The following is a 13936-nucleotide window of genomic DNA, read 5'->3' as shown; positions in this document are numbered from 1 at the left end:
ATTTCCTCAATGTGTTAGAGTTACTCATGTGTATGTACCTTTTTCCATGTAGTTTTTGGATGTGATTTTAACAACCTAAAGACAAGGCAGATTACTTCATCATCCTAAACCATGAAATAACAAGACAAATATATTTTCCTATGGTTAGCTAATTGCATCATTTTAACTCTAAACCTTGATAGATAAATATGTTCCCTCTAGTTTGTTTTTCCCCCTTTGTTCTCATGAAAAAGTAAATATGTTTATGAAAGGAAAGGAGATTTTTTCTCTAATGATGAATTTCAGATGAACATTATTTATACCTAGAACTAATGTTGAACTCTCATTGTTTCACTCAATTCTGTTACTTGGAGCTGAATTATGTTCATTGTTTGTGATTCATTTTTTTCTCTCATGCCTGTAGAATGGAAGGAATAGGGGGTCATGGCATGTGGGCTAGTCTTGCTTCAACTTATTCTTTTCTAAATAAAATAATCAGTACTTTTCTTCCATAAAACATAGGAAGAAAACTTTCTGCAGTACATTTTGACAGTAGGCACCACAAGTCATGAAAATGTAGATACATTTTGTTCTATCAGTTTGTTACCTCTATTACAAGGAAATATCGATCTAAAAGATTAAGAAAGATGCATATTTCTTATAAAAAAAAGAGGAGAAGAAAAATACCCTTTTAATTTGTTCATTAGTTGAATCTTCAGAAAAACAAACCAAACAAATGGATCTTTTAAGAAAATTTCTGGAAAGTTTTAGTGTTTCATCAACAATGACCAACCACATTTACTACTTGGGCTTTTATGGTAGATGACTAAATTTCTCAGTGGACACCCAGTATAATTTTTGTTGTGGCAGTAGGCTTTCAGATAGAACTTTGCCACATAAGTTTTTTAATGTTACATACTAATTTCATTTACCATTCTCTTGACAATATTACCTTGTTGAAGGAGAAATTTTAAGTTACTAATTGCTTAACATTATTTGTAAGAACAACTTTTAATTTTAATAATGCAGTTTAATCTTTCCAGAACTTTTTTGTGGAAACAAGTGTTGCTAGATAGGAATGAAAGCACTATTAACTGAAGTTCATATTTAATAGAGTGATAGGATGTCTAAGAAAATTATTGGAAACTGTGTCTCTGAATTTTTTTTGTTATTTTGAATTGTCTAATTTATTTCAATAGATTAAAGAAAGACTCCAAGTAGAGTGAAACATTTAGAAAAGTATTGTTAATTGTTAAGCATTGTTAACTGTTAACTGAAAAACAGTCTTAACTGTTCTAATATTAGAATGTCAGAAAGCAGTACAAGGTTTAAAAGAACAGCATAAAAATGAAGGACTCACTAAAGAATCATCTCTACTTTCCAGTTTAATGCTAGAAAGTATTGCACTTTTTAACTCAATGTAAAATAATGTAGCCAACAGTAATGTATAGGTACACAATATAATTTTTATTATATGCATCTAATATACGTTATTTTTTGTAGTTGTATATTTGCTGTGTGATACAGTCTTAAAATTTTACTGATTCATACTTTGTAAAACAAAAGTGTTATGAAACATCAAAACTTGCAAACTATTTTGGAAGACTAGAATAATTACTTTATTAATAATGTTCCAAATCAGAGACTAGAGACATGGCACTTAAGTGTAATGCATCATGTAGATTTTATCCTGGTTAGATGAAAATAACTACAAAATATATAACTGAAAATTAATGGAATTTTAATATGGACTATTCATGAAAAAATGTCATATATTGTATCAGTATTAAATTTCCCAACTTTCATAATCATAATGTGGTTTTGAATGAGAATGCTCTTTTCTTAGGATGTGCAAACTGAAATATTTATAGGTAAAGGAACACAAAATTTCTAATTTACTCTCACATGGTTCAGAAAAAAATAGTATGTATATAAATTTATAAACCTCTGTCAATCTTTTCAGGGACTATGAATGATAAGATAAATGATATAGAATGTAGATAGTGGATCTGGGTAAAGAATATATGGAATTTCCCCCATTTTTAATATTTTATAAATTTAAGATGTATAGTATATTACTCTGATACATTTATATATTTTAATATGATTGCCATTGAGGCAGTATTCATCACATTCATCATTACAGAACAATATCATTGTCTATATCATTATATTGTATACTAGATCTCTGTAGCTTGTATGCTACTTCTTCCAAGTTTATAACCTTGAACACCATCAGTCTTCTCCTCCTCACCTGTATCTCCTGGTAACTGCCACTTTGATCTCTGTTTTTTACAGTTTTGACTTTTTTAGATTCCACATATAATTGATATACAGTACTTGTCTTTCTCTGTCTGATTTATCTCTCATAGAATAATATACTCAAGATCTGTGGTGTCTGAAATGTCAGGATATTTTCCTTTCTCAGGGCTGAATAATTCCATTGTGTATATATATACCACATTTTTTGCACATATATGGAATTTATTTGTACCATTTTTGCATCTTTCCTGTACATTTCAAATTATATCAAAATTAAAAGCTAAGAAAATCTGGTTTTTAGAACATTATGTTTTAATTCAGAAGTCTGAAGTTTTTTAATACCTATAGGTTAATTACGGATGTGGTGCAAAAATTCACTTTGTTATTCACTGCTATCTAGAGGATCATAGCTTTAAAATATTAATTTTTTATTATAAAAATATTACATCTCATTAAAGAACATTTGGAGTGTATAGAAAAATAGAATCTCAAAAGCTATTTGAAATCTGTTGATAATTTAATTCTTTAAGTTTATAATTTTTATACAAATGTCTATACATAGGATCTTTCTGAAAACTTGGTATATTCATTTTAATACATAATTTTCCTGAACATAATTTTAACAGCTCCATGTAATTCCATTGAGTAAATGTACAATGGTTTATTTACCCATTCTAAAGTTTCTATTTTAAATAAAATAAAATAAAGTTTCTATTTTTACTAGTTTATATAAAACTATACCTAAATAAAAATGCCTCTAAGTTTTGAGTTTTTCTGATGTTAGTATAGAAAAATTAAAGTAAGCAAAAAGATTTAACATACTGTTCACAAATTTCACAATTTATCTCAACAGGCTCATGTTTACAGGTGAATATTTGATTCTTCACATATCCTATGGTACTAGTATAACCTCCCAATGTCCTTTTTTATATTTCTGCTCAAGGCAGCATACTTGATCATCCATATAATGAGCTGAAAGCTGCTATCGATTGCCAAAACTCATAGCTCTTCATATTTGTAATTTGTCTTCAGGGAGCGTTTTTTTGTTGTTGTTGTTGTTTTTGTTTTTAATCTGAAAGTTCCAAGTATTATCTTCATTTTTAAACTTTAGCAAAGCAGATTGGAATTCTATTCACAGAAGATGTTTTCAACTTGCTCAGAATGGAGACTCACAAATCAAATTATCCTCCAAGATGATTTCTGTTTTCTTTAAAGATTGTATTTATAAGATAGAGAGAGAGAGACAAGCAAGGAGGAACAGCAGGCAGAGGGAGAAGGAGAAGCAGGCTCCCCTGAGTAGGGAGCCCGATGTGGGGCTTGATCCCAAGACCCTGGGTTCATGACCTGAGCCGAAGGCAGACCCTTAACCAACTGAGCCACCCAGGTACACCCTTCAAGATGTTTTCTAAACATGCTTTCCCATAGGTGCCAAAGACAACTGTAGTAACTCCTATTCCTAACATATTTTTATAATTTGTGTCTAGCATCTTGAAAAATAGCATTTTGAATGAATTCTTAAGCACAAATGATTTGAGAGCCTGAAGATTAGTTAGGTTGAATATTTTCAATTGTACAGTTATATTACATTTATTCTTTTGGAAGAGCACTTTCATCATCAACAATTATTTGCTGAGTATTTAATATGTATAAAATACTGTATTCAGTGCTGCATACATAAAAAGATATATAAATCATGGCCCCTGCCCTCTAGGAACTTAATAAATTAAGGTACCTTTTAGTAGATTAACAAAAAGCCCATTATTATTATTTAGTAGTATTATATTTTCTACTAGCTGCATATATTCCCTTGTCCTAGATAAAGAACTTCGGTACAAATTGATAAAATGTTTTTGGAACTAGAAGATTATTTAATGATGCTTTGAGTCCTACCTGAAAATACTGAATGTAGAAAGCTCTATCCGTAATTTTAGTTTTCTGCGCTTTAGAAATCAGGTCTCTGACTTGTGGTTTTTCTTTCTCTCCATTTTACCACTTTGTGTCCCCTATGGAACCTTATGATTTTTCATACTGAAATAAAGTTCAGGCAATTAATAAAGAGGAAGTTTCTCATGAGAGCACTTCGCTACTCAACATTTGTGAGTTGATCTTGTGATACTTTAGAGCACAAAGAATAAAATGTGATCATAGTTTATTTTCTAGCACATTGCTTTTACCCACAAATGTTGAAGCATTTGTCTAACCAACATAATTACATATTACCTGTATGAAGAACTATAGAATGGTTTGGACTTGTCAATTTCCAAACTTACATTTGGCTGCTACTATTTTAGTAGACATAATACATGTCCATTGTTATTTCAGCCTTACCTCAGGAAGATAATGCAGTATACAAGCTTTTTCTGTTGTATGTCCTCCACTCATGATTGTATTTTTGTGACCCAGTATACTGGATCTTTTGTAATATTAATCTGTGTTGGAAAATATAAAAGCCATTGTCTTATTCTTAGAGAGTTCACATCTTATTTGGGTACAGCACATACATCTGTGGAATGTTAGCTATAGGCAGAGTGGAAGAATGCAGGCAGATAAAGATAGTCATAAGGACTTGGAGCACCAGGAAGAGAAGTGAACAGAGAGAAGGCATTAGGCATGTAAAGTCCTCTGTGTTGGTGTACATCTGGATAATAGTTGGTGAAGAGAATAATAAGAGAGGGTAGCTATGTTTAAGTTCAGCTTTGGACAGCAGGAATCCACTATTCAACAGGACTGAGATTATTGTGTTCCTCAATGCTACCTGCATTTTCTGTTTTAATAGTTTGAATGTAGACAAATAACTCCGTCTCTTCAGTAAATCAGAATGGGGGACATTGTGAGCACTGTGAAAGAACCTTGATTTATGTGAATAACAACAATACATCAATGTAGAGGGGACCATAATTAGGAAATATAGATGAGCAACAAAATTGGAGTAATAAAAGAAATGTATTTCTACCATTATGCAGAAATGATATCTAAGTCTCATTTAGGAATAACCTTGTCTGGTTAGAGAAAGAAGGAAGGAAGAAAAGCTAATTATTGTTAATTATATAAATTTAATATACACAATAAATTTCAAAAAGAATGTATTCCCTTTTTTAAGTTCTTTAATTCTGGTTAGTTAATATGCAGCATTATATTACTTTCAGGTATACACTATAGTGATTCAACACTTCCATACATCACCTGGTGCTTATCACAGCAAGTGCCCTACTTAATCCCCTATTTAACCCATCACCCACCCATCTCCCCTCCAGTAAACATCAGTTTGTTCTCTGTAATTAAGAGTGTTTCTTGGTTTGTCTATGTCTGTCTGTCTGTCTCTCTCTCTGTTTTTCCTTTGTTTCCTTTGTTTTGCTTCAATTCCACATATAAGTGAAGTCAGACGGCATTTGTCTCTGACTTATTTCGCTTAGCCTTATACTCTCTAGATCCATCCGTGTCAATGCAAATAACAAGATTTTATCCTTTTTCATGGCTGAGTGATACATATTATCTCACATCTTCCTTATCCATTCATCAGTCCATGGACACTTGGGCTGTTTCCATAATTTAGCTATTGTAAATAATGCTGGTGCACGTATCCCTTTGAATTCATGTTTTTATATTCTTTGGGTAAATACCTGGTAGTGCAATTGCTGGATTGCAATATGGTAGTTCTGTTTTTAACCTTTTTTTTAAGAGGGGGAGGGGAAGTGATAGAGAGAGGAAAAGCAGACTCCATGCCCAGTGCAGAGCCCAACATGGGACTCAATCTTACAAGACTGAGGTCACGACCTGAACCCAAATCAAGAGTCCGATGTTTAATCAACTGGGCCACCCAGGTGCCCCTATTTTTAACTTTTTGATGAACCTCCATACTGTTTCCCAGAGTAGCTATTGCCAGTTTACATTCCCACCAACAATGCAGGAGTGTTCCTTTTTTTCCACATCCTCCACGACACTTGTGGTTTCTTGTGTTTTTGATGTTAACCATTCTCACAGGTGTGAGGTGAATCTCATTATAATTTTGATTTGCTATTCCCTGATGATTACTGATGTTGAGCATCTTTTCATATGTCTGTTGACCATCTGTATGTCTTCTTTGGAAAAATGTCTGATTATCTCTTCTGCCCATTTTTAAATTGGATTATTTGTTTTTTGGGTGTTGAGTTTTTTAAGTTCTTCATATATTTATTGGATATGTCATTTGCAAATATCTTCTCCCTTTCTATAGGTTGCCTTTTAGTTTTGTCGATTTTTTTTTACACTGTGCAAAAGCTTTTTTTGCTTTTGTTTCCTTTACCACAGGAGGCATATCTAGAAAGAAGTTGCTGTGGCCGATGTCAAAGAGGTTACTATTGTGTTCTCGTCTAGGATTTTTATGGTTTCCTGTTTCACATTGCAGTCTTTCATCCATTTTGAATTTATTTTTGTGTATGGTGTAAGAAAATGTTCCAGTTTCATTCTTTTGCATGTGACTGTCCAGTTTTTTTTTCCCTAGCACCATTGTAGAAGAGACTATTCCTATTGGGCATTATTTTTCTACTTTGTCAAAGATTGACCATGTAGTTGAGGATTTATTTCTGAGTTTTATATTCTGTTTCATTGATCTCTGAGTCTATTTTTGTGCCAATACTATATGGTTTTGATTACTACAACTTTGTAATATAACGTGAAGTTTGGAATTGTGATGCCTCCAGCTTTGGTTTTCTTTTTCAAGATTGCTCTGGCTGTTCAGGGTCTTTTATGGTTCCATACAAATTTTAGGGTTGTTTATTCTATCTCTGTGAAAAATGGGAATTAGATCAACTGTATAAATTGCTTTGGGTAGCATGGACATTTAAAAAAATATTTGTTCTTCCAATTCATGAGCATGGAATGTCTTTCCATTTCTTTGTGTCCTTTCATCAGTGTTTTATAGTTTGCAGAGTACAAGTCTTTCATCTCTTTAGTTAGGTTTATTCCTAGGTATTTTTGGTGCAATTGTAAATGGGATTTTTTTCTTAATTTCTTTCTCCTACTTCTTTATTGGTGTATAGGAATGCAGCAGATTTCTGTACATCAATTTTGTATCCTGTGGCTTTGCTGAATTTGTGCATCAGTTTTAGCAGTTTTTTGGTGGAGTCTTTGGGTTTTCTATGTAGAGCATCATGTCATCTGCAAATAGTGAAAATTTTATTTCTTCCTTGCTGATTTGGATGACTTTTCTTTTTTTAAAAGAATTTTATTTATTTATTTATTTGACAGAGGTTGGGAGAGGAGCACAGGGGAAGGGAATGAGAATCTCAAGTAGACTCCATGCTGAGTGTAGAGCCTGATGTGGGGCTTGATCCCATGGCTGTGAGATCATGACCTGAGCCTAAACCAAGAGTTGGACCCTTAACCAACTGAGCCACCCAGATGCCCTGGATGCTTTTTATATCTTTTTGGTGTGTGATTACTGTGGCTAGAACTTCCTGTACTATGTTGAATAAAAGTGGTGAAAGTGGCCATCCCTCTCTTGTTCCTTATCTTAGGGGAAAAGCTCTTAGTTTTTCTGCATTAAGGATGATGTTAGCTGTGGGTTTTTCATTTGAGGCCTTTATTAATTTGAGGTATGTTCCTTCTATACCTACTTTGTTGAGGATTTTTATTATGAATGGATGTTGTTTGTCAGATGCTTTTTCTACATCTACTGAAATGATTGTATGGTTCTTCTCCTTTCTCTTCTTGATGTAATATATCACATTGATTGATCTGTGAATATTGAACAACTCTTACAACCCAGGAATAAATCCCACATGATCATGGTAAATGAAATTTTTAATGTATTTTTGAATTTGGTTTGCTAATATTAATGAGGACTTTTGTATCTGTGCTCATCAGAGATATCAGCCTGTAGTTTTCTTTATTAGTAGTGTCTGATTTTGGTATCAGGATAATGCTGGTTTCATAGAATGAATTTGGAAGTTTTCTTTCTTTTCTGTTCTTGGAATATTTTGAGAAGAATAGGTATTAATGCTTCTTTAAATATTTGGTAGAATTTGCCTGGGAGGCCATCTGGTCCTGGACTTTTGTTTGTTGAGAGTTTTTTTTTTTTTTAATTCATTCAATTTCTTTACTGGTTACTGGTCTGTTCAAATTTTCTATTTCTTCCTGTTTCAAGTTTGGTGTTTATATGTTTCTAGGACTTTATCCATTTCTTTTAGGTTGCTTAACTTTTTGACATAATTTTTCATGATATTATCTCATAATTGTATTTATACTGTGTTGATTATTTCTCCTTTCTCATTTGTGATTTTATTTCTTTGAGTCCTTTCTCTTTTTATCTTGGCAAGTCTGGCTAGAGGTTTATCAGTTTTATTGGTCTTTTCAAGGAACCAGCTCCTGGCTTCATTAATTGGTTCTAATGGTTTTTTAGTTTTTATTTCTTCTCTAGTTTTTATTCTTTCTTTCATACTTCTGATTTTAGCTTTTGTTTGTGATTCTTTTTTTAGTTTACTTTAGGTTTTTTAGTTTTTATTTCTTCTCTAGTTTTTATTCTTTCTTTCATACTTCTGATTTTAGCTTTTGTTTGTGATTCTTTTTTTAGTTACTTTAATATGAGGTTGCTTATTTGAGATTTTTCTGGCTTTTTGAGGCAGGTCTGTATTGCTGTAAACAACCCTCTTAAAACTACGTTTGTTGCATCCCATATGTTTTGGAACTTGTGTTTTCACTTTCATTTTTTTCCATGTACTTTTAAATTTCTTCTTTTATTTTCTAGTTGACTCATTCATTGCTTAGTAGCATGTTATTTAATCTCCAGGTTTTTGTGGTCTTTCCAAATTTTTCTTGTGGTTGATTTCTAGTTTCATAGCATTATGTCCAGAAAAGATGTGTGGTATCACTCCTATTTTCTTGAATTTGTTGAGGATTTTCTTTAAAGATTTTATTTATTTATTCCTGAGAGACACAGAGAGAGGCAGAGACATAGGCAGAGAGAGAAGCAGGCTCCATGCAGGGACCCCAATGTGGGACTTGATTCCAAGACCCCAGGATCATGCCCTGAGCTGAAGGCAGGCACTCAACTGCTGAGCCACCCAGGCATCACTGTTGAGGATTGTTTTGTGAGCTAATAATGTGATCTATCCTGGAGAATGTTACATGTGCACTTGAAAAGAATGTGGTATTCTGCTTTATTAGAATGAAATGTTCTGAATATATCTGTTAAATCCATCTGGTTCAGTGTGCCATTCAAAGCCATGGTTTCCTTGTTGATCTTCTGTTAAGGTAATCTGTCCATTGATGTAAGTGGGATGTTAAACTCCCCCACTGTCATTGTAATGTTATTGGTTAGTTTCTTTAGGTTTGTTAACTGTTTTTTTTTATATTTGGGTGCTCTTATGTTAGATGCATAAATAATTATAATTGTTATATCTTCTTAATAGATTGTTCCCTTTATTATTATATAGTGTCCTCCTTTGTCTCTTGTTATAGTCTTTGTTTTAAATCTATTTCTTTCTCTTTATTCTTTGCATGTTTATTAGTGGTTTTGAAAAAGGGTTGCCATTAGTTTTATATGTATATTCTACATATAGCAGTCTATGTTAAGTTGATGGCCTTTTAAGTTTGAGCCCATTCTTATCTTCTCTCCTTTCCACATTTTAGGTGTTATTATATTTTTGTATCCTTTTTTTGGTGGGTACTTTGACTGGTTTCTTTAAAGAAATATTCATTTTTACTGCTTTGTGTTTCCTACCTTCATTATGTCACTTTTGGTTTTTCCTTTCCACTCAGAGTCCCCTTTAATATTTCTTGCATGGCTGATTTAGTGGTCATTAACTCCTTTAGTTTTTGTTTGCGAAACTCTTTATCTCTCTTTCTATTCTGAATGATATCCTTGCTGGATAGAATATTCTTGGCTGCAGATTTTTCTCACTGAGTACTTTGAATAGATCATGCCACTCTCTTCTGGCTTGCCAACTTTCTGTTGAGAAATTCCCAGCTAGCCTTATGGGTTTTCTCTTATAAATTACCCACCTTTTTTGTCTTACTGCTTTTACATTTTTTTTCTTTATTATGTTTTGCAAATTAATTGCAATGTGTCTTAGTGTGGGTCTGCTTTTGTTGATTTTTATGGCCATTCTCTTCAATCTGGATGTCTGTTTCCTTCCCCCAGATTAGAGAAGTTTTCAGCAATTATTTCTTCAAATAAATTTTCTGCCTCCTTTTCTTTCTGTTATTCTGTGACTCTTATCATACAAATGTTATTATGCTTAATGGAATATATTTTCCGTTTATATAATCCCTTTTTTTTCTATTTCAGCTTGATTACTTTCCATTACTCTATTTCTAGGTCACTAATTCATTCCCCTGCTTCTTCCATTGTGATATTCATTCCATCAAGTGTGTTTCTCATTTCACTTATTGAGTTCTTTATCTCTGCTATGTTATTCCTTATCTCTTTTAAGGGTCTCACTCATATATTCCAGTCTTTTCTCAAGTCCAGTAAGTATCCTTATAGTCATTGCTTTAATTTCTCTATCAGATATACTTCTTATATCTGTTTCACTTAGATCACTGGCCATGAACTTGTTTTCTTTCACTGGGAATAAATTTTTCTGTATCCTTATTTTGTCTGTCTCTTGTGTCTGTTTCTGTATGTTAAGAAGGTCAGCTATGTCTTCTGCTCTTGAAAGTAGTGAATTTATGAGGAAGAGGTCCTGGAGTGCCCTGTAGTGCGGTGTCTGCTGTTCACCAGAACTTGGCACTTCAGGAGAGAATCCTATGTGTGTTGCTTACAACTTGCTATTGTATCTGAGTCACTTTTTCTTTCAGTGCAGTTATGTACACTGACTCTCTTCCTGTTATGGGCTGTACTTATTCTTTGTGGTGTTAGTGGGACCCAGGCAGGCCAGCTCTGGGGGGTTGGTGGTGGGACATGACTGCCAGGGAACTTGGGAGTGGGGCAGCAGTGTTAGCAGAATTTGCACTGGGCCACTAGTCTTATGTTAGATCCCCTAAAACAATGCACCTGTTGAAGGATGTGGGCCAGGGTGACTAGTGTGCATTGCATTGACTAGGCTTGACTAGGCTTGTCATGTGGTGGCAGCTGTGCACCCAGCAGCTGGGTGGAGTGTGTATGCTAACAAAATTTGCCCTGAGCCCAGGGTTGAAGCTAGCAGGCTTGGAGTATATGAATCCTCAAGTGCACTGCTAACAGGAGAGATAGCAAGTATCTTGAGCTCCACTTCTTACAGGTGGCTCTGTGTTTATGCTGGGAAGCAGGGAAGGAAAATGACAACTGCCAGGTCCCTCATTTTTGGAGAAGTCCCCAACGTGCTCTGAAGTCATTCTAGACAAAATTGTCTCCCATTCACCAACACCCCTCTCCCCCACCCTGTTGTGTAAACTACTGTTTCTGTGTTGTCTTTCTGCTCAGGATGTTTTCTCTTTCAGGGCAGAGACCTAACTATCACTTACCCTCCTTGTTTGCCCACTGCTGAGTCCTCTGACTTTTAAAGCTCTAGGCTGCAAGTCCTGCTGGTTTACAGGGATTAACCTTCCCCACAAACTCCTTGGTACAAGGGCCTGTCTCTCTGCCCTCTCTATGCATGCAGCTCCTTTCCTCCTGCTGGCAGCCTCCCTCTGCCTTTCTGACTTTCTTAACCTTTCAGATGCAGCTTCTCTCTGTATTTATTTGTGAATTTGTTCTGCCAGTCTTCAAATCACTCTCCAGTTTATTGACTTGGATGTAGATAATATCCAGTAAGTGTAGGATAAGGAGAGTTCAGGATCCTCCTGCTTTGCCATCTTCCCCAGCTTCCAAAACAAACATACTCCATTTTTAATTGCAGAAGAGAATTTATTCTTTTCCCTTAATCTTTGGATATATCTTACAGAGAGGAAATAACTGATCTTAACCAAATGTTTAGAATGTTGCAAAATATCTTATTGAGCCTATGACAATAATCTACTGATCTGAGTTGTTGAATTTGACAAAATCTGAGAAGAGATCTGTTTTTCCTTTATTTTTTATTTTTTATTTTTGCTAATGTAAAAGTCAGGTTGTTCCTTTGGTGATGATTTATGTTTATTGGGCCTCCAGGTCTTGAAAATCTGATTTGGGTAGTTTGACCAACACATTTTATTAGAGTGTCTCACTATACTGCAATTCAGCTATAATCTACTTAACAAAAAGTGAACTGGAGAGGGTTCTGCTCTTTAAATAAAATAATTTTAAGTGGGAGTAATTAATATAATTAATTATATTCTCTATAATCTTTAACAAATTGATAGAGACATAGTATAGTACAAAGCAAAGGAAAAGAACACAAAGATAAACTACTTCTACAAAGTAAATTATTTTGTGAGTATGTAGGGAAGTATTTAATAGCATAATTAAAATTATTTGTGTAACCTGTCAGGTCCCAAACTTATTCACCTCTTTATGTCCAGCTTATGGCTAAACATGTTGTTTATATCTAGAGGACACCGTTCAAATTCTACTCTATATGAGTGGCACCAGAAACAGCTGACTTGAACCTAGAGGCTATCATAGTTTTGGGGAGGGGTGTTTGATGCCCTGTATTACATATTCTTGACCCACTTCATATTGTAGTAGTTATGATAGTTATGGGACATGCTGCCAGTATCTTACTTCAAATGCCCATAGAATTTCTTCCCTTATTATTATTTTTTTGCCTCAGGGCTTTCTTTAAAGCCCTCTAAGGTTGCTCTTCCTTATCCAGGTTATTTACCTACTATGTTGGTTGGTTGTCTGTTTTATTCAGTAGAGCATAAATTCCACAGGCACAGAGATCTTTGTTTTGTTCACTGATTTATTCCAGTAAAATAGTTCCTGACACATAATTTGACACTCAGAAAATAGATTGAATTGAATAATAGTTTGTTTCTGTCAAATTCTGTAAAGCTTGAGGTATTATTTTATCAGTGCTTTCTATCTCCTACCTCATTACAAAACTTATTTAGAATACCTTACAGAAATGTATACTATGCAATAGAATAACAATTAGTGATGAGGAAATTGGACAAAAGTAAAATATTGGTCATGAAAGAAATCAGGGGTAAGGTTAAGTTTCGAACATTTACAAGAAGTGGACCATAGATTTGGGTCTAACCCAAAAGAGACTTTCAAATTAAGTTTGGTTAAAAATGATGGAAAATTTAACAAAGCTGGAAGACTTGTCAAATATAGTTAAAATGTGACTACAACTGCTTACCATGGTCATCTTACACAAACTGAAAAGCTCATATATACAAGGTACTTAGCATTCTGCTGTGCAGTTGACCCTTGAACAACATGGGGGTTTGGAGTGCCAATCCCCTGCACAGTGAAAAATCCATATATGACTCCCGACTCCCCCAGAACTTAACTACTAATAGCCTACTGTTGAATGTAAGTCCTACCAGTAGTATAGAGTTGATTATCACATGTTTTGTATGTGTATTATATACTGTGAGTTATTATTATAATAAAGCAAGCTGGAGAAAAAATGTTATTAAGAAAACCATAGGGAAGAGAAAATAAATTTACAGTATCGTTATAATTATCAGTGCCGTAAGTTTATATCCTCTGTTTTCAAGATGAATCACTTGTCATTACCTACATCAATATTGTCTTTTATGCTACAAAACACTGTAGATGTTATATGTTTCACTAACAGTAGACATAAAAAATGTAAAGAATGTGGAAAAGAAATTCGTACTTATTTACAAGTATTCTAATTCATGC

General features: G+C 33.8%; 1 protein-coding gene across 1 annotated transcript in view; it reads left to right on the top strand.

Moving 5' to 3' along the window:
• The window catches only part of GPR158 (G protein-coupled receptor 158), a 403385-nt gene that overhangs the window by 199424 nt on the left and 190025 nt on the right, over positions 1–13936 (top strand). Inside the window, exon 4 of the mRNA XM_055332362.1 lies at positions 10896–10907. Coding sequence (XP_055188337.1) covers positions 10896–10907 — 12 coding nt within the window. The remainder of the gene's footprint in view (positions 1–10895; positions 10908–13936) is intronic.

The sequence above is a fragment of the Nyctereutes procyonoides genome, unplaced genomic scaffold (genome assembly GCF_905146905.1).
Source record: "Nyctereutes procyonoides isolate TBG_1078 unplaced genomic scaffold, NYPRO_anot_genome, whole genome shotgun sequence".
In the NCBI taxonomy this organism is placed as follows: domain Eukaryota; kingdom Metazoa; phylum Chordata; class Mammalia; order Carnivora; family Canidae; genus Nyctereutes; species Nyctereutes procyonoides.
Note: the sequence above shows the minus strand (reverse complement) of the source record. Positions and strands in the feature narration are given on the sequence as shown.